Below are 20,671 nucleotides of genomic sequence, written 5' to 3'. Positions count from 1 at the left end.
CATGATAGATGAGGTTCTGGTCTAGTTTCTGAGTCCAAACTCTATCCAGAATCTTAATAGCTGTGTGACCTTGGGCAAGTCACTTTAATGCTGTCTACCTTAGTTTCCTCACCTGTAAAATGGAGATAACAGCAACTACCTCATAGGTTTGATGTGAGGATCAAATGAGATACCATATGGAAAAAGGGAAGGGTGAAAGCATTTATTAAGATCCTACTATGTGCCAGACATTGTGCTAAACACTTTATGAGTATTTCATTTGATATATAAAGTTCTTTTCAAGTCTTAGTGACCTGTAGGTGTTAATTATTCTTTTTATAAATTGGAGTGGTTTGCCATTTCCTTTTCCAGCTCATTTTACAGATGAGGAAACTGAGGCAAACAGGGTTAAGTGACTTACTCAGGTTCACACAGCTAGTAAGTATTTGAGGTCACATTGGAACTCAGGTCCTCCTGATTCCAGTGCTCTTTGCACTGTGCTACCGAATTGCCCCTATTTTAAGGCGCAGGTAAAGAAAACGTATTGCTGTAGCTGGAAAAAGCTAAATGACTGAAAAACTGTGTAGACTTTAATTAGCTCCTTTAAGAATAAGGGAAGCAGTGTGGTAGAGTGGACAGGGGAGAGTCCTGAATTTTGACTTACTTCTGCCATACTGGCCCCATGAGCCTCTGCTCGCACTGCTCCTGAGCAAGACCCAAAGGGTGGATGATGCCGAGAAGGCGCTGAACTACATTGGGCAAGGGAATATCCTCACCCTGAGCTCCCTCCAGAAATACAGTCCCAGGTCTGTTCAAGTCAAAAAGGGCATCTCGAATACAGATCACTTAGATTTTTGCTATTTGCCTTTGTTTGACTACATCCAACTTTTTGGCTTTGTGAAATGAAAAGGCAGCAGGTGCTTGAAGAGGTAACATGTGCAGGACATTTCTTCTGAGCTATGCCTGCCCTGGGAAGGAAGCCTAACTTTACCAGAGGCTAGAAAGTATAGGACTGATTCTAATTCCTGTTTCACCATTAAGACTTCCTGGCATGAGGTCCAACTTCAGGAGGGAATCTGGTACTCCTTAGAAAACAGAGGAACCAGAATTTGCTCCCTCCTCCCTCCTTGTGTCTCCCTACCTCCACCTCTGTCCTCTTTAGAAAGCACCTTTGATTTCATTAGGGTGGAGGACTCCTGGTGTGTAACCTACCTCCACCAATGCAGATTGGCAATTCATCAGCAGCTTATTATTCAGTTCAATTGAGCAAGATTTTAGTAAGTGCCTACTATGTGCCAGGCCTATATGCAAGACCAGGGAGCTAAGGACAAAAAACTAATAGGTCCTGCCCTCGAGGAGCTTACTTTGCTCAGGAGGCAAACAGAATGTACAGTTCTTAGAACATCCAAAATGTCACTCGATAAATCTGTACTGATTTTGAGAAAGGAGAGGAAGGGAACATCTGGAAGTGAGAAGGGTAGAAAACACGTCTTCGATGAGGTGATGTTTGGATAAGCCTTGAAGGGAGCTAGAGGTTTTCAGGGTCGTCAGCCTGTGACAGAGGCGGTCCTCCCACAGAGGTGAAGAATGTGAGGTCAAATGTGCGGGACGTGACCAAGGCCACTTGGGCCAGAGCAGAGCCCCTGAATGGGAGTCATGTGTTGCCAACGTGGAAAGATGGATTGGAGCCAGTGTGTGAAGGGCCTTGAAGGCCAAATCCAGAGGGTTGTATTTGTTCCTGGAGATGATATTGCCCCATTAAAGCCACTTTTATAGGGAGGTGACATGGTTAGACTTGTGCTTCATGATGTCTCTTTAACATCTTTGCTTAGGAGGAATTGGAGAGGAAAAAGACCCAAGGCAGGGAGACCAACTTGGGGTTGTTGAAATAGTCCAGGCTAAAAGGGGAATAAAGGCTTTGAATCACAGTAGGCGTGCTGGGACTGGACATTAGGGGACAGATTGGAGAGGCAGTGGAGGTTAGAATGAGAAGTCTTGGCAGCTGGTTGAATGTGGGGGATGGGTAATAATTTTCAAGGTCAAGGGCCACTTTTAGGATCAAACCCTGGGCCACCAGAGACATGGCGGCTCCTGTTGGAATCCTGGGAGCTGCCTGAGGTCACAGCCAGCATGTGCCCTTGGCTCTGAGGTGAGCCTTTTATCCATTAGGCCCGCCTGTAATTTTAATCATCTTTGCCAGATATTAAACATAGGATGTTTCCTATACAAAAGGGTTCACTGCCCTTATAGCTTGTCTTTTCAGAAGCCCATGTTAATTTACTTTGGAGGCAAAGAAACCAAACCAAAACAAAACAAAACAAAACCCTGGTGTCTATCTATCTGTCTGTACCATGAAGAGAATTCTCTTCTGATGGGCATTGTTCTAAAAGGAGAAAACAATTAAAACTTACCCAGGAGGAAAAAGCATCTCATTTAAATTTGAAACTACGGAAAAATTGATTGTAATAATTTCATTCTTTTAATCGAGTGTTTCTACCCTGAATTGCATTGTTTGCCTTTATTAGAACTGTTTTTAATGGTCCAAAGATAGTGCACTTTGATGTGAAAATCTTAGTATTCACACACAGTTTTGTAGCTCACAAATTTCACCAGTGTATTTTCTCAGAATTGGAGGAGATGCTCATACCAGGTTAGCCAGGGTATCAAGGAGAATTCCAAAGTTATCCACAAGCCAAGGCTTGTTTCTGATGGCTCTGTCCAACTGGCCCCTTCGTTGAATGGCACCTTCACTTAACCAACAGGGAGCTTTACTTTGATGCATGTATGTGCATATATGTATCCATACGTATTTGTGAAGCCGTCAGTGAGTGAATAAGCTTGTGGCTGGCATTGTGCCAGGAACTGAGGTTGCCGGAACAGACCCTTCCTTAAAGAGCTGATATTTTATTGAGGTACACATAGAAACATACACCTAATACATACCATGTAATGAGAAGGTCATTTGTAGTGGATGGAAAAGGGCCAGCTGGGAGATGGGGAAGTGCCTCATGTCGAATGTGGTCTTTGAGCTGAGCTTTGAAGGAACCAGGACTTCCAAGAGGTGAGGGTGAGAGAGGAGAATATTTCAGGCATGGAGGGGAGACCCCAGACAGACTCTGGAGAGACATCAAGATGGAAGATAGAATGTAGTGAGTAGGCTTAGGAGATTTAAGAACAAAAATAAAACTTCAGAGCACCCCCAAGAGAAGGGAGAAATTAGATTCCATTGGAAGGACAATGTCATTTGTAAAATGGTATTGTCTATGTCAGACTTTTTCCAAACTCTGCCCCTCCCCCTGCTCCCATTGCTCATTCCTTCCACCAAAATAACCTTATATTTAATTTACACCTATTTTGTACTGAATATGTAAATGTATGTTACCTGCTCTCATAGAAAGAAGTTCCTTGAGGGCAGGGATTGTGAATGCTTAATGGATGCTTATTGTTTGAGTGCTCTTTTTTTAATGCCGATGTTAATTTGGCAAAACAGCATCTGCCACCTGGGTTAAACTTGGTAAGGTATTCCTCTGTTCCCAGTTTCTGATCTGAGAGGCAACTCTTCCATCCCAACCTTTAAAAGATTTATTTTCCAAAGCCAACTTTCTGCTGCTCACCTTTCCTCCTCGTGGTTTTGGCCATAGGCTGCCTGAGATAGCCTTCCCTGGCAGCTGGTTTATGCACTTCAGGGTAACCACTGAGTTCAGGAAGCAGGATTCCACATCACCCAGCATTCTACCTCATGAAAACTAGTCCATGACCAAAGGGATCCAAATGGGATGTTTGGTTGTCCTGTGTGTCTAAAACATGTAGAAGTCCAGATTTCCCAAGTAGCCTTTAAGACGGCACTGTGGAACTGTCCATTGGTTGCTCAGCAAAGCTATTTTTCAGATCTTGAGTTCATGGAGAAACCTAAGGACAGAGCTCACTTTAACTCTGATGGAGGAAAAAAGCAAAACAATGCCTGTCCTCAAGGAGCTTACATTCTATGGGGGAATAAACTATGTAAGTAAATACTAAGTGTATGTAAATTGATTTCAAGAAGGAGAGCTCTCATAACTGGTAGGGTCAGGAAAGCCAGATGTAGAAGGTGGTACCTGACCTGCGCTTTGAAGGCAGCTTGGGATTGCTTCTTATTTCATCATCAGGACAGAGCCATCCATTTTTTTAGAACATGATACTGCAAATTGACTCGCAGTGGTAGGAGCCAGTGTGCTTCATGAAAAGGAATCCTTTATCCTAATACGTGACCATCAATCTCATTGGGAGTATGTCAAAATATCAGTAATGTCGTTACTAACCCCTGACTACATGCTGCCCTCTGTACAAGGTGAAATTCATCAATAACCCAACAAAGAGGGACCTGTTAGGGACCTCACCTAAGCTGCTAATAATATTGTTTCAAAACAAAACAGACAAAAAACTTCTATGCTCTCATCCACAGAGTGAGGAATGCGCAAAGAAGGGGTTCCTGCTGAATGTGAATGGTGATTAGACACTTAGATAATACTTCCTCAAAAAAAAAGGATAACTAAAATATATGTGCATGAGGACTGTTTTGTGTTTATTTTGAATCTTCTGAGCCTAATACAGTTCTTAGCACCCAAGAATTGCTTTATTAATGCTCGTTGACTGATTGATACATAATCACCTTTGAGCACCACAACAATCTTGTAGGTTGAAGACCACATCAATATGTCGGGAACATTGAGAAGTTCTAGGAAGGCAGATTTTGGGATGATGTCAGGAAGAACTTTTTCAGTAATTCAAGGTTGATCCACCATGCAATGTGCAAATGCTAAAACATTGAGCTCTTCAGGATTGGAGAGTTTTGAGCAGGGACTGGATAACCATTTGGGAGAAATACTCCAGAAGGCATTCATCTTCTGTGTAGGAGCTGCACCAAATAACTTGGGAGAGTAAATCCAAGGTCTCTTCTGATTCTGACATTAATGCAAAACCATTTGCAGATAGCTTTTGGAGACCCTCACCATCAACATGGAAGCTTTTTGTTAAGATTTTCTGCATTAATTAAACATTTATTTAAAGTGTGAAAGTTTTAGGAGTTAGATTCCCTATCCCTTGATTTGGACTGATTGCGTTACTGGCAGCAAATGGCCTGCGATTTTGCCTTCTGGGCCCCTGTCCCTTGAATACGTGACTACCTGTCACTTGCCCCACATTTTATCTGACAACTCTATGTTCATATAAATAATTCAGTGTGAGAATAGTGTTTTCAGGCGCCTGCATCTCCTCCAGGGCAGGCTGGAAATCCATTTTCAGAAGGTTTTATTATTATTCAGTGTCTGACTCAGTATTTCACATTCCTGGTTTTGTGAGATAGAAAAAAAAGCCTAAAGGTTTCTCTTTCATTTCAAAATTGGCTGTTTTCATCTAAATAATGATAAGCCATCTTTTCTGCAAGGTTATCTCAGCAGGCACACAGATTTCAGATGTACACACACACACACACACATGCACACGACTGACTTCTGTTGATATAATTGATTGAAATGCATAATGTGATGGTCGGGGGATAAAAATAGGAAGGCAATCAGTGAGACTGGGCATGAAATGTGCCAGGCACACACAAGGAGAGCACTTCTCTCTCTCTCTCTCTCTCTCTCTTCCCCTCCCTCCCTCCTTCTCCCACCTTCCCTCTTCTTCTCCCTCCCTTCTCCCTCTCCCCTTCTCTCTTTCTAGGCTAGGACATTTACATGCCATTAGTAAGTCACTGAAATGGAAATCTTGTGACACTGGGGAACATGTGAGAAGTTAAAATCGAATTAACCCTTTCCACAAATAGAAGTGGTTCAGGAGGGGAATTGGCAATGTGCCTGACAAGCTGACAGATTGGGCTTCAGTAGGACATGTTCCTGGAGAGTTTCTGGACCTTTGAACCTGTGAAATGGCAGCTCTCCATCATTCCCAAATACTCATATAGCTTAGTGCCATGGTGATGTACCACAGTGGGGACTGGAAACCAAGTTCAGAAAAAGATACTAAAGGCATTGCCCACGGGTCCTGTGTACATTTAGATGTATATGTATGTATGTATTTATTGTATATTTGTGTACATGTCTATATACCTATATTCATGTCTGCATGTATATACATACACACACATACCTATTAGGTCTCTGCATCTGGAGATAGACGAGGTAGTTGACTGGGATTAGCAGAAGTGAAACTAGCATGATGGAATCAGGACTGGAATCTTAAGGTGCTTTCCCTTCTATGGAATGCTTTGGTGTTTGAGGTAATACACATGACATAAAAATTAATACATAAAATTATGTATTAATTTGTATATTTGCATATTTCTATACATATTATGAGAAAGGTAGGAAAATTCACTTAAATACTTTTCTTATTTTTGTTGAGTGGGACTGAGTAGCCTTGTCAATACTTCTGCATTGAAATGTGTGACCTGAAAAGGAACATGGGACCCAGAATTTTAGGACCTTGAGTAAATCACATGACTTTTCGTGCCTCAGTTTCCATGACTTTCAAATAATTTTCAGAAAGATTTATATCAGAAATATATGTCAGAAATGCTTATATACTGTTTTAAAGTTTTTCAAATGCTTTACATATATTATCTTGTTTAGTTGAGATAAAAGAAAGTTGGTGCAAAGGCTCACCAAGGGTCCTTCCATATTTCAAAACCCATGAAATTACGATGCTTCGTTTAACTTTATGCTTAAAAGTAAGCTTCTTGGAATTGGGCAAGCTCATTGGAATTTTCAAAATGGCAGATTCCTGTGGCCTTCTGACTCCTTGCTTAGCATTATACTTTGGATTTTTTAGTAACTCCATGTGCAGAAGCCAGGAATTTTTCATCGCAGTGAAAGAGAGAAATAGTCATAGCTTCCATCCTCAGTATGGTACTTTAAGGCTGACAAAGCACTTTACGTACATCATTTACATGTAAACATTGTTTACATTGGAAACATGTATGTTTACATACATTATCTCACTTAATTGTAATAAACCTAGTTTTTCACATAAGTTTAGCGAGGTTATGATTGCCTATTGACAAGGTGAGGTCCAGACCTGTGAGCTAAGCTCTTTAGACTATGTTACCTCCATTATCGAGATGAGGAAACAGGATGAGAACAGTTAGTCAGTTGAGTGACTTGGTTTGAATTGAATCTAGACCTTCCTGGGCCCAAGGCCAGTCCTCTTCCTAGATTACCACATATAAAGCTGTAAACTCCCCTAGCGTTTTTTTCTAGGATGTCTTCTTTCCTCTACCCTTTTGGTCGTGTTTGGTTTGTCAGTTTTGACCAGAGACAAACGTGTTCAGGGAGTCTTTATTTCAGAACCTAACCTAAAGGAAAGTTCAGTTCCACTCTGGTCCTGGGAGCTCTGTTTTTTTCTTTCCTGTAATAAGGAAGAAACTACCCTATCTGCCACAAAGTTTCCTTTCCATGTCTTCAGTGTTTCCTTCACTAACTGCATAGAAATCTGGGCTCCAAAGGAAAACCCACTGCACACATAAAGGATAAAGAAAGTTTTGCTTGGCAAGAAATAGTTCCTGGTTAAAAAAAAAGTTTGGGGAAGGGGGTGTTTCTAGACAACCACTAGACCAGTATTTCTTAACAGGGTAACATAAAAAAGCCAAGAAAGGTAAGGTGAATCCTAGGCCACATTGAGAAAAGTTGAGTATTTTAATGGCAGAGATAGCAGTCCTAAAATAGGAAGCTTGCCTCAGAACACATATACCATGTGGTGTTCAGGTCTTGGTGCCCCATTTTAGGAATGACAGGGGACTGAGGGATCAGTTAAAGGCACTGGGGAAGTACAGTTTGGACAAAGTTTAGAGGAGTTCTGAGGAAGGAGGCAGTATTCCTGGTGGGGGGCTTAGGAAGACTTCATGGAGGAGATGGTGTTGACCAAGGGTCTTGAGGGACAGTTACATTCTATTGGAGGACTTCCATTTCCTACACCCAGAGTCTTTGGTCCTTAGATCCTTAAAACGAACAAACAAACAAAAACCCCAAATCAAGTCCTAACTCATTCTCTAGACTTCAGGACAAAACCACTGTCGTTGAAGGGATCAGGATCCTAACTCAGTTGGTATTTCTTGACCAGACAGATTGGTGGTACAGTGGATAGAGTGCCAGCCCTGCAGTCAGGAGGACTCTTTGTGAGTTCAAATATGGCTCAGACACTTACCAGTTGTGTGACTCAATTTTTCAGATAGTTATTTAAAATAAATTAAGATTCAGGGGCAGCTAGGTGGCACAATGGATAGAACACTTACCCTGGAGTCAGGAGGACCTGAGTTCAGATCTGGCCTCAGACGCATAACACTCACTAGCTGTGTGACTCTGGGCAAGTCACTTAACCCCAATTGCCTCACATAAAAAAATAAATAAATAAAGATTCACAAAACACTTTAAATACAGTATCACATTTGATACTCCCAACAACCCCTGTGAGGTAGGTGTATTATTATTCCTATTTTATATATGAGGAAATGGAAATCGAAAGAGCTTAGCTGCCTTTTGCAGCATCCCCCAGCCTGCATCAGAGTTAGGATTTGAATTCATGTCTTGCTGATCCTAATTCTTACACTCTATGTGCCCAGACATCACCTTGCCCTTGCGACGGCTAAACCACTAGATGTTTCCAAGATCTCCCTCACACCCAGAAAGAAAATTGCAGCCTGTGTGTTCAAGGAGTTGTTGTGATCTCCATGTGACATCCAGCCCCTTCAGAGGGTCAACTGATTACACACTGACTGTGCAAAAATAGTCATTTGGTAGTAAGCCTTGTTTTATGGGGACTGTTATGTGGGCAGAGCTCCACCCCCACCTACCCACCCCCGTCCCTTCCAAGGGGCTCAGGCTTGGAACTACTGACTTCACAACCCTCCAGCGGACAGATTCTCACATAAATCCTCTTCCATACGAGGTGTCTGCTTCTGCCCGTACAGGCGTCTTCCTAGTCCCATGGGTCAGCCAGAAGTCTTTAAAATCACATGGACCTCCAATCTGGACTGTTACTGGGTTTCACCTTTGAGAACATTAAGACCAAGGGACAATGTCACGTCATAAATCTTGTCAGGACTACTCCCTCACTGGAGTGATTAACCTACCCATTAGTAACCCCAACATCTGCTGGTCGATAACCCAAGAGGAAAACATAGACACACAAAGAGTTAGAGCGTGTGGGTCCTGATCTAAGCTCAGCCACGTATTCCCTCTCTACATATGCATGCGTATGCATGTGGTTTTCCATGCATTTGTTTGTATACATATGTCTATACTTTATAGCAGATAACATGTATGCATAGGTATTTCCATGTATAGATCATTCCATATGCATGTATATGATTTGCATGTGTGTATGTATGCATGGGCTACTCCTGTGACTTTGCTGCTGGAGAGAATTCCTAGACCAGGCCCTCTTCTTTAGTGTATAGTCCTAGAGACGATACATACATATGCATATACAGAAATACATATATACGTACTATAAACATATGTGTCTGTATGCCCATATATCTGTATACATCAGGATATCTAATTCTTTTTTCAGATTTTGCGGTTGGGTCAAGAAATGAGGACATAGTAACAGATGTTATTATTATCGTTATTATTGTTATTTTAGAAAGTAAAGAAAAATGGTTCCTGTATTGACCTATTTCGTTCTTTCAGTTATGCCTGTTGAATCACTGTCTTAGGACGTTAGGTCCAGCACATAAAGATGAGGTTAAGAATAGAGAATGCAGGAACTGATGAGCCTTTTAAAAATTAAAGCAGTTGGAGCTCTATTTTAAAAAAATTTTTATCGATTTTTTTTTGTCTCAATCCCCAGCCTCAGAGCCCAACTTGAAGGTGCGATCCCGATTAAAACAGAAAGTGACAGAGAGGAGAAGCAGTCCTTTACTCAGGCGGAAGGATGGAAATGTTGTCACTTCATTCAAGAAGCGAGTGTTTGAGGTGACAGGTAATTGAGGCGGGGACAGACACCCTCGGAGGCAGAAGCGTGCCTGCTGCCTGTAGCATCTGAAAGTTGTCTTAAGGGGCGCCATCATTTCTGAGAAAAGCCTGCAATGAAAACGCACTAAAGCTGGGTCTTTTTTCACCAACGAGGTGAAACAGGAAATGAAAGACCGGATGAACTCTGTATTGGTCAGGTCTAAGGCAGGCAGGCCAAAGCTCATCTTAATCTCTGCACAGTCAGGCAATGGAATTTGGAAATTCCTGTCAACTTTTTTATTTTTAATGAAATTGGGCCATGGAGGAGCATAGGGAGGTCTAGAAAACTCCCCCATCCCCACCTTTCCCTACAATACTTGAATGTGCATCTGGGAAATGAACCTCTCAGTGGAGGATCCAGACTTGGTTTCTTCCAAACGTTGACTCAATTCCTTAATAACTTTCTGTGTTTACTGGGAATTGGGATGAGGGAAAGGATGAGGTCAATTTACTAACTCTCACAGAGGGGAAAACAATTGCCATTTTCCCCAGCCTCAGATGGATTTATTCTCACAGATTTAGCCCTTTTTCCCCCTGGCTTAGTGGGAACCAGGTAGGGAAAACAGCCTGATATCTTCCAGAGCCCCTCTGGCCTGGTCAGATACAGTCTGAAATCAGAGAACATGTAGGCATTCATGGTGAAAGATGGATGGACAGCACAAGCATTGGGAAACCCTTAGTGTTCCTGGGACTGTGAAGACCCAAGGAAGTTCCATTTGGGTCAAATCTCATTTTACTTTGCAAACCTCAATCTCACCTTCACTTCTGGGTTGTGTCTTTAGTTCTGTGTTGGAAGCCCATCCCCTTTGCTTTGTGAGGGCCACATCTTGCTTGTTTCTCCAGCTTTGGGAGGCTGGTCTCCATTTCCCTTATAAGACTGCTCAAGGTTCTCCAAGTTAAGACGTGTCATTGATCCCATTGGCATTCTAAGACCCCATCTCCAATGTGCATTTTTAAATGTGTAAAATAGCATAATGAGATACCAAGGAAGTCAATTATATTAAAAAAGAGTTTCCAGAATTTAAGAAAAACCAAAGAAATCCAAACAAATTCATGAACCCCCAGTTAAGAGCTCCTGCTCTAAGTTGCCCATTGACATGGTGGGCACCTGATCTAACAGTAGAGAGGACATGATTAGTGAGGTATATTTTGAGGTAAAACTATTGGGGAAAAAAGTCAAAGGAAAAGAATCCTAAGATCAGAGGGTAATGTACTTCAAGCTAGAAGGGACCTTCAAGGCCATCTTGTCAAATCCCTCATTTTACTAATGAAGAAACTAAGTCCCAATGAAATTAAGAGACTAGCCCAGGGTCTCACAGTGGCAGATATTTTTTTTAAATGGAATTTGATTTTGATTATAGTAAAACATCCATTTCAGACTCATGGTGTGGGTCAGGGATTCTGAATTAGTGACCTTTCTGAATGATAGAGTATTTCCAACTATGTCACTCCTAAGCATGTGCTACAGCTTTACTCCACTCACTCTGGGCCACTAGTAGGCATCCTTAGTGCTACCTTCAGGAATGAAAAAGCATGCTCTGAAATCCATGTTCCAACTGTGTATGTAAAAGGTTATTTAAATATTTTCTAAAATTGCTTTTTCTTCTAAATCACTCTCTAAAATAGGGTCACCATCCCCTTGGAATCGCTATGCTTCTCACTTTATTTAGCAGACTTCTTGCAGTGATAATATCAGGGCAGAATGTAGCCCAGCTCCCTTTGACTTATCTCTGGAGAGGATCTAGTAAATGTTAAATTTATGGGGTTCAGACTAAAAGCTGTCCTCTCTGGGGTCTGATGCAGCGACTCTAGAAACTCTAGAATATTAGAGCTGGGGGGGCCCTTAGTATCACAGGAATCAAGATCCAGAGATGGAAAACACCTTAGAGGCCATCTTGTCTATCCTCTCATTTTACGGACGAGGGAAACTGAGGCCCAGAGCTTGAGTTCATATAAGAAGAGCCAGAGCTGGGATTTGAACCCACCTTCTCTGACTTTAAATCTCAGACTTTCCATCTATCCTAACATTTTCCCTATTTTAATCTGTGGTCCTCACTGCAGATTCCCCTTGCTGTTTTTAAGATTAGCACGATCATGGGACCATTAAGACCCGTATGGGAGGGGAGAGTGTTGGGGAACAGTTTCTAGCGAGCATGCTAAAACTTCTGCCATGGCTCCTGGACTGGATTTCCTGTTTCCTGGGTCTGCATTTGCATCATGATTGCTTTGTGAGGTGATTAGATATTGTTGTAGACAGAGTGACATGAAAAGACCTGAATTCAAATCTTGACTGAGATACTTACTAGTGGTATGTATGACCCTGAGTAAGTCACTTAACCTGTCTCAACTTCATTTACCTCATCTACAAAATGGGAGAAATAATAGCCCTTGGTTATTTTAGGGCTCCAATGGTATCTGTAAGGTTCTTTGCAAATCTGAAATCATTATTTAAATACTAGCAGTTTCTTCTGTTGAGGTGACATGGACTTTACTTTCTGTGAACCTCATATTTACTGATAACTTATTTTAGCTCTTGTTAAGGAGGCATTGAGCTATCCACAGTGTGAGCCAGGGTGCCAGTATTGTGCTTCTAAAATGAGGTCTTGCTGAAAGTTAAGAAAAAAAATAATTAGTTTGGTATATACTGAAAAATAATGGCACGAAACCATAACTCCTATTTGCGGGAAATTTTTGCTAAAGTTGCTAAAACATGTAAATAGTTTTCTCCTGCATAGTAAAGAGGACCTGGGAACATGGAGAGTTTAGGATGTCAAAGAAACACAGGAAGTTGGCCAACGGCCCACCGAAGGTTCTACTTGGATGTGCCATGGGACACCTCCAACCTGATATGTCAGGAAGGAAACTCATTCTCTTTTCTTCCAAATCCAGCCGTCCTCCAAACTCCCCTATTTATCTCAGTGGCATCACCTTTCCATCTCAGCCTATACTTAACCAGAACTAAAATATCATGGGAATTCCCGTATACGAAATGGAAGACAAAAGAGGCTTGAATATGAAACTGAGAATCTCTGTTCCTTTAAGTTTATTTTTAAAAAAATATACGTATACACACACACACACACATATTTGTGTCTAATGGTAGCCATTAGGCTCTAGTGTGGGGAGGGGGCAAGGAAAATGAGGAAAAAAAAGAAATTTACATGGAAACTTAATTATATATTTAAAAAAGAATAGCAAGTTGTACATAATAGATTTGAAGCTTCATGCACAATCATATTTTTATATTATACTATGTTATAGAAATGTTTGTTTTATTCCATAAATTAAAAATAAAATATTTTTCAAAACATGCAATCAATTCATCACATTACTTCAGAAGCTTTACTACTTTAGAAGTGGCCCTGCTTCAGAACGTTCTCCTTCCTTGTTACATTAAAAATATTATATCATATATTATTATAATATAATATAATATACATAGATAGTGATCTTCCTTCTTCTCCTTCATCACCATTGCTACCTCCTTCTCTTTCCCCAAATTCAAATTTAAAAATACATTGTAAAAAATAAATGTATTCAAGTTAGAGGCATCCCTGCACGATCTCCTTCTTCATCTTGAGTTCCTCACCTCCCAGGAGGGGGGAGCATGTTTCAGGGACCATCAGTCCTTCCTTCGCTCACGTTTATGACTTTGGAATTATCCTTGGCCCTTTCCTCTCCCTCAGTCCCCAGGCTCAGGCATTTGCCAATTCCTACTTATTGTACTTGGGCAGCATTTTATTTTTTCCTCTACCTCTTCTCCATGCACACGGTTCAGGTCCTCCTCACTGCTTCCTTGGATTCTGGCCTTCTACATGGTCTCTCAGCCTTTTCCCTCTCTGATCCATCCTCCTTGCCCCATTTGGATGCCTAAAACATGGCTCTGGCCGTGACACTATGCTTACCGCTCCATGTTCTGTGATGGCTCCCTCTCGTCTCTAGGATAGATCGCTAGGTAGGGGTCTTTTGGAACAAGGGAGGTGGGAGAGGGAGGGAGACTTGAGGCTGGGCTTTGCAGTTACGTCTCTATTTCTCAGAGGTTTGGGAGGGGATGAGAGGCAACCGAGGTGACGTGGCAGCTCTGGATTTTGAGATTTGGAGTTAGAAGACCTGGAGTATGTATTAAGCACCTACTACATACCAGGCACTATGGCGAATGCTGGGATACAAGGGCAAGGAATGAAACAGCTCCTACTCATAAAGAGCTCACATCCCAATGGAGGGGGATGGGGACCAACCAGAAAATACATATTAAAGGGGATGGGGTAGCACGTACCTATAAAGTAAAGACAGTATAAATATGAAATCAGCAAAAGATCAAATGTGATCACATATGGAAGGTGATTGGAAAGCCTTAAAGTGCCATCTAAGCACTAGCTATGATAATAATGATAATAATAACTATAATTTATAACATTAATAATAATTATAACTGTTATTTTGGACATATTTATAGACTACCTCTGGTTTCACCATTAGCCCCTATTTAGACCAGCACAGTACATATTGCTAGGCTGTGTTTGCTAAGCCCATTATTTCCCGGGCTTCATTTCACGTAGATTTACACATCCGTGTAAATGTAATAAACTCTATTTTAGGTTTTATTGCTTTGGGCCAAAGACTGTTGGGGGATTGACAGAGCCCAGAGCAGCTTCTCAGAGCTGGGTGATTGTGTTAGTGAGTTTCTGAGCTGGAGAATAGTGACAGTTTCAGGGGAGCATATGGATATAGAGTTTTGTCTGAGATTGGGGATAAAGAATGAGATCGACGAGGTAGAATGATCTATTGGGATGATTTTAATCATCCTCTTTCCTCTGGGGTAAAAATGGATTAAATATGTTCTTACCATTGAACGGAGGGCTTTAATTACAGAGCCAACAGTTAGAATCATCGAGGGGGCACGGTGGAGCAGAGGATAGAGACCTGGGCCTGGATTCAAGAAGTCCCGAGATCAAATTCTGCCTTCAGATACTAGTTATGTAACCCTGGGCAAGTCATTTAACCTCCATTTGCCTCAGTTTCCTCAAGTAAAAATGAAAGTAGTATACTCAATGGCCTTCAAGGCCCCTTCTACCTCTGACTATGATCCCATAAAGGGTTCCATCAGCCAAAGAGTGAACTGAACTGTTCCACACCCAAGACAACAGACTATGAGATAAGATGTCAAGCAATGAATTGGGGGCTTATCTGTACAGGAATGAGATATGACATGAGGAAAAAAAAATAAAAATAAGAATTAACAAGGTTTTTATGGACTAAAAAAGTAGAAAAGTTTGCCTTGGTTAAAAAAATGGAGATCGTTGGAGAAGAAAAAAAAAGAAAGATAAATTAAAAGTTTTTTTTTATTATTTTTACTATAAAGAGAAGAGATAGGCAGCATAAAGAATCTTTTTTGTCATTTTATTTTGAAATATTCATTTATACAAATATTTCATTGTGTTTTCCTGAAAAAAAATATTTGTTAGTCTAAAAGTTAAATCGTGAATAGTGATTAGGTACAGTGGGAATGATCCACTGGAGAAGGAAATGGCAAACCATTCCAGCATCTTTGCCAAGACCATTGCGTGGCCTGCTTTGGCCCACAGGCTCACAAAGAATGACCACCAGTGAATGAACAGCAGTAGTGGGAAGGAATAGTGGGTTAGGTGAGTGGACTGAAGTAGGTGTGTTTGATGTTTCTTAGGTTGTCTTTCTTGGGATTGAGGGTAACTTGGTAAGTTCTTGTGTTGTCAGGAGCTTCACTGCTCCCTTCTGAAGTCTGAGGGCCCAGTGCTTTTCATTTATGAAGAAGAGAGCTGATCTAATAGTTGATCATCATTGGCTTCTCCAAACATTTACTGAGCTGGCCCCGCTTTCATGGCCCCTTGGTTTCTGAGGTCTAACTTGCCATTTTGCTAGCAGCTGGACTCATGGGCTTTCTTCTTTTTCGACATGAACTGAAATGAATTGATTTAAAATCTGAGATCAGGTTAGGGGCAGATCCCTTCTAAAATGACCCCACTAGATTCGAGATAAAGTTGAGAAAGAAAACATCTACACCATTAAAAAGTAAGGATTGGTGAAAGAAGCAGCCTGGATGTTGGCGAGGTGACGGCTTACCTGGGACTCAGGGAGACCTGGGTTTGAGTCCATTTCTGACACATCCTGGCTGTGAGGCAATCACAACTTCCACGTCCTGGGCCCATCACCTCGCCTCTCCTAGACTCTCTTCATCACCCCGGACAGCTAAGGCTGACCTCCATTGATAGAGGGAGTTTCCACACCACAGGGTCCTCACACTGATGGAATCACAGGTCTAAAACAATTGATTGGCATAACTCACACACGCACACACCCGCACCCACACACACATTTATTCCCCGATCCATGATTTCCACTGAATCTTTCATTGATGAGATAACATCAGTCCATTGTGGATAAGTGGAAGGGCTTGCCTTGAGCAGAAGTGCACTTCCCCTCATTCCACCAATTCAGTTCTAGCAAAGGCCAGATCACGTGCCCTTGTCGGGCATTATGTGGAGGGGGTTGTTTTTCAGGTCTGGGTTGGTGGAAATGGTGACACAGGTGCTTTCAAAGTGTAATTCAGACTTTATCAGAGAGCAGTGGGACAGTTTGAGAGTTCATCTCATAGCCTCCAATGCCCTTCTGATGTTGGTGAGGGAGCCTTTTCTCCACGCCTGCCTCCCCTCCCCCAATTCCCCCATAATGTCGCTGATGTTTGATGCCAGGGGGCTCTGGAGCCTCTGAAAGGCTCCGATGGGCTCGCGAGGCTGTCTGTTCCTCCTCTGACAAAGACGGCTGTAGAATGGGCCTTTGCACCTTTGGGGCATCCCTGATGAAGAAGAGGGAGTCGCAGAAGCCTCTGACGCCAGAGTCTGCTGGCGTAGGCAGAATGATGGGCCTCATGGATTGATGTGGTGTTTTCATGACCTTTACCAGGGTTCTGTCTCTGACATTTTTATCTCTTGCACCAACGGGAGAGAGTAAAGGAAAATAAACATCTTTCCTTTGGTCACATCAAGCTCTGTGAGCAGCGGTCTGCCAAGGCCACTTATCTTTTCTTGGATTGCCTTGGGACTCATTTTGGGGTCATCACCCTTCATCAGGAAAGTGACATGTTGGTGTAATTGAAAGACAGTGTAGTCCAATGGAAAGAATGTTGTACTGGGGCCCCACAGGGCACCGTGTTCAAATCCTGACTCTACCAATCTCTTTCTGTATGACCTAGAGCAATCCACTTCACTTTTGTGGAATTAAATGACATCTAATGACCCTTACAACCTTAAAGCTGTGAACCAAATCCCTTATGAAAATAAGGGTCATCTTCAGAGGTACCATGGCGGCAATGAGTTCAGACAATTGATAGTTTGTGCTCCAATGTAGGCCTATTCTTTGCTCCTCAATGACTTTGCTCTTCCTTCTGGCTTTCAGAGTCATCGGTCAGCAGCAGCTCTCCTGGATCTGGCCCCAGCTCACCCAGCAATGGACCTGCCACCAACATGGCAGAAAGCAGTGAGACATTGCTTGTACCCCCTGCTCCGCACCCAGAGGTAAGCTCACTCTGCCAAGTGTGAATTGGTTGAAAACCAACATTGTCTCCCTTATTGCCATACCTACCCTTGCTGAGGGAGGTTTTCAAAGGATTGAGTTGAATTCAGCAATCATCAGAGTGTGCCAGATAGGTTGCAGGCACTGTGCTGGATGCTGGGAAGCCAGAGATAAAAGAGAAATGGTTCCTGCCCTCAAGGAGCTGACATTCTACTGGCCAACACGTACACAGCAGAAGTTCATGTAAAAGAATTTCAAGACAAGCATTCTAATGACTTAGGGGGAGGGAAATCAGAAGAAGCCTTGGGCAGGGGATGGCAGCTGAGTTACGTTTTTAAGGAACCAGAGGTGAATGCCGACTGCTTTCCATACCCAGGGGACAGCCTGGGCAAAGACAGAGAGGTAGGAGATAGAACATCCCAGATGGTGATAAGTAGCAAGTGGAATGGAGAAGGAAGGCAGCACCCACAATCCCCTCTGCTGATTGGGAGCCCAGCACCACCGAGCTGAAAGAGGTGCTTTTTAGTGACCACTCTGGTGACAAGATCATCATCTGGAGGTCACCAGCCTTCTAGTAGTAGCACCAGCTCAACTGACCCTGTCTCCAGGAAGCATTTCCTGATTCTGCTAAATGCTAGGGCCTCCTCTCTGCTGATCAGCTCCAATTTGTCCTGTATTTAATTTTATTTGTACATAGCTGTTTGCTTGTTAGCCTCTCCATTAGAAGGTGAGCACACTGGGGGCAGGGGCTGTCTCTCGCCTTTCTTTGTTTCCTCAGAGCTTAGCACAGTGCCTGACATGTATTAGGCACTTAATAAATGCTTATTGTTTGACTGATTCACTTAGGCTTGGCCTTGAATGAGATGATGTTAGGACCCACTGTCATATGCTTTAAGACTCCAGGCTCACCTCTAGGTCATGACAAATAAAGCTTTGGAGAACTATTCAGTGAAGATTCCCATTCCTTATCCAAAGAAAGCGTATTCACAGAATATTTTTGTTGTTCAGTCATTTCAGTTGTGTCTGACTCTTTGTAACCTCGTACTGTGAGGAGAAAGCCTGTGTCATACCTGTCCCTTCGTACCAAGACTAGCCAAGAGGTGCACAGTTTGTTTATTGTTTTCAAAACTAATATTTCTTTGAAATCCATGGGTCATGTTGAAAATGAGAACACAGGAAAAGAATCATTAGTTGATATGGAATGTGGAATCTGTGGAGTAGAATTGTAGGATTGGAAGAGTGAGAGGAAACAGTGAATGACATATTGGACAGAGATGGTCTGGAAAATGGCAGACATTGACTAGAGGAATCCTTTCCATTGATAAGCAGTCGTTTCCTTGATGCTGGGTAGGCTAACACTGATGCTGTGTAGGGATCCCTCAGTATGAGGCAATTCACACAAAGTGTTGATGTAACATTTTTGAAGGGGAAACAGAGTTTGTCATTAACTCATCTAAGAGTTCCTTCATAAGAGGAAGTGTGGAGCAGTGTATGGAGGGTCAGCCTCAGAGGCAGGAAGCCTTGGGCTCTCAACACGTATGTGACTTTAAGCAAGTCATAGAACTAATCCCTCAGGCAACCCTTGAAAAATACAAGTAGCAAAGCAAGGGACGATGTGTATTTGTGAAGTCCCTAAGCCAATGGAATCTCACGTCTGGTCCATCTATGAACTGCAGTCCATTCCTATCTCCAAAAATAATCCTTCAGACTCATCTTTATGTTTGCTTGTTGGTTTTCCCAGCAGTTGTATAGTGTAGTAGAAAGAACATTAGGCTCTGAGAATGGGACCCAAGCTTACCACTAAGTCGCTATGTGACTGGATCTCTTGGAGTTTTCAGTATCCTAATCTACACAACGGGCGTATGGGACTAGATCCATTCCACTTCTCTCACTAAATGACTAATATGTAAATAGGTTAGTTCTTGTTAGAGGTTTGATATATTTTCCAAAGAGAAAAGAAGACTGAAGAACCATCTTTAACATCATGGTGACTGGCCATGTAGGGGACAGCCCTGCCCCCATCCCCCGCCTCTGATTTGAAAGATGAGGAATGAGGTACAGAGGAGGTTAAAGGGCTGGCAGAGATGTTTTACAGGGTTGTAATGGCCGGGGAAGGGAGGAAGAAAAACAGCTCTGATTCACCCCAAGAGAGACAAAGTTTCTCTCTCACGCAACCTCTTGTGATTTTAATACAGCTCAGGGCTAATGGCGTCAGGAAAGAGGTCATTAGGTTGTAGGTAAAGGGGCAAAACCCAAAGAGAACGTTAGTGATCTCAGATATAAATTTCAGAAGTGTTCCAAATTGGCCAAAAAAGGGAAAAAAATAAAACTTGCCCAAATACCAAAGGCATTAGGTCCTTGCTGTCTTTATCTCATGCAGTGATGGAGTCTCTGGGGTAAGAGGGACCTTGGAGATATTCTCATCAAGGCCCCTTATTTTAAAAATGAGGAAACTGAGACCCATAGGCTTTTCCCTTGCTATAATAACAATAACAACGGTGCCAACAATACAGTCTGGAGCGTGATCCCGAGTGTGCCCTTGCTCTGTATTCCTGAAGGTTCGTTGTTTCCTCTGAGAATCACTCCAGTACTGGAACAAAGCTGGGGAGGGATCTTAACCTTTCTTCTGTAGATGAGAAAACTAGGCATTAGAATGAACTTTTGTGAGATCCCCAAATTAGCTCATTTTATAGTCAATGCTGGAACCTGGGTTTCTGGAGTCCTAATATAGTTGCCTGTTTGACTCTGTCTTGCAACCTGTTAATGTAAATATCAATGTCTTTGTACCTTAGACTGAAAAATAATAAGGGAAAGCTAGATGGTGTGGTGCATAGTGCTCTGGACCTGGAATCAGGAAGACCTGGGTTCAAATCCAGCCTCAGGCACTTATTAGTTGTACGACGTTGAGCAAGTCCCTTAACTTCTGTCTGCCTCAGTTTCCTCATCTGGAAAATGGGGATAATAATTGCATCTGCTTCCCAAAATTGTGAGGATCAAATAATATATTTGTAAAATATATTACAAACCTTAAAGTACTATATAGATATTATTATTGTTGTTGAATAGTGTTTTATCATCAAATAAAAGGCACCTCTTTATTTGACTGTGTTTTCATAGTATTTATGAATATTTGTGATTTCATCCTTGCATTAAAA

At 42.1% G+C, this 20,671-nt stretch overlaps 1 protein-coding gene across 15 annotated transcripts in view; it reads left to right on the top strand.

Annotated features, from left to right (window-relative positions):
• The window catches only part of HDAC9 (histone deacetylase 9), a 698,100-nt gene that overhangs the window by 267,528 nt on the left and 409,901 nt on the right, over nt 1-20,671 (top strand). For 14 of the 15 annotated variants that reach the window (XM_027872084.1, XM_027872079.1, XM_027872078.1 and 11 more), the window contains 2 exons: nt 9,805-9,936; nt 17,400-17,518. In XM_027872084.1, the coding sequence (XP_027727885.1) occupies nt 9,805-9,936; nt 17,400-17,518 (251 nt within the window). The remainder of the gene's footprint in view (nt 1-9,804; nt 9,937-17,399; nt 17,519-20,671) is intronic. The other variant, XM_027872082.1, reaches the window with a different exon arrangement.

Source organism: Vombatus ursinus, unplaced genomic scaffold (assembly GCF_900497805.2).
Source record: "Vombatus ursinus unplaced genomic scaffold, bare-nosed wombat genome assembly UNPS02014799.1, whole genome shotgun sequence".
NCBI classification, from domain to species: domain Eukaryota; kingdom Metazoa; phylum Chordata; class Mammalia; order Diprotodontia; family Vombatidae; genus Vombatus; species Vombatus ursinus.
Note: the sequence above shows the minus strand (reverse complement) of the source record. Positions and strands in the feature narration are given on the sequence as shown.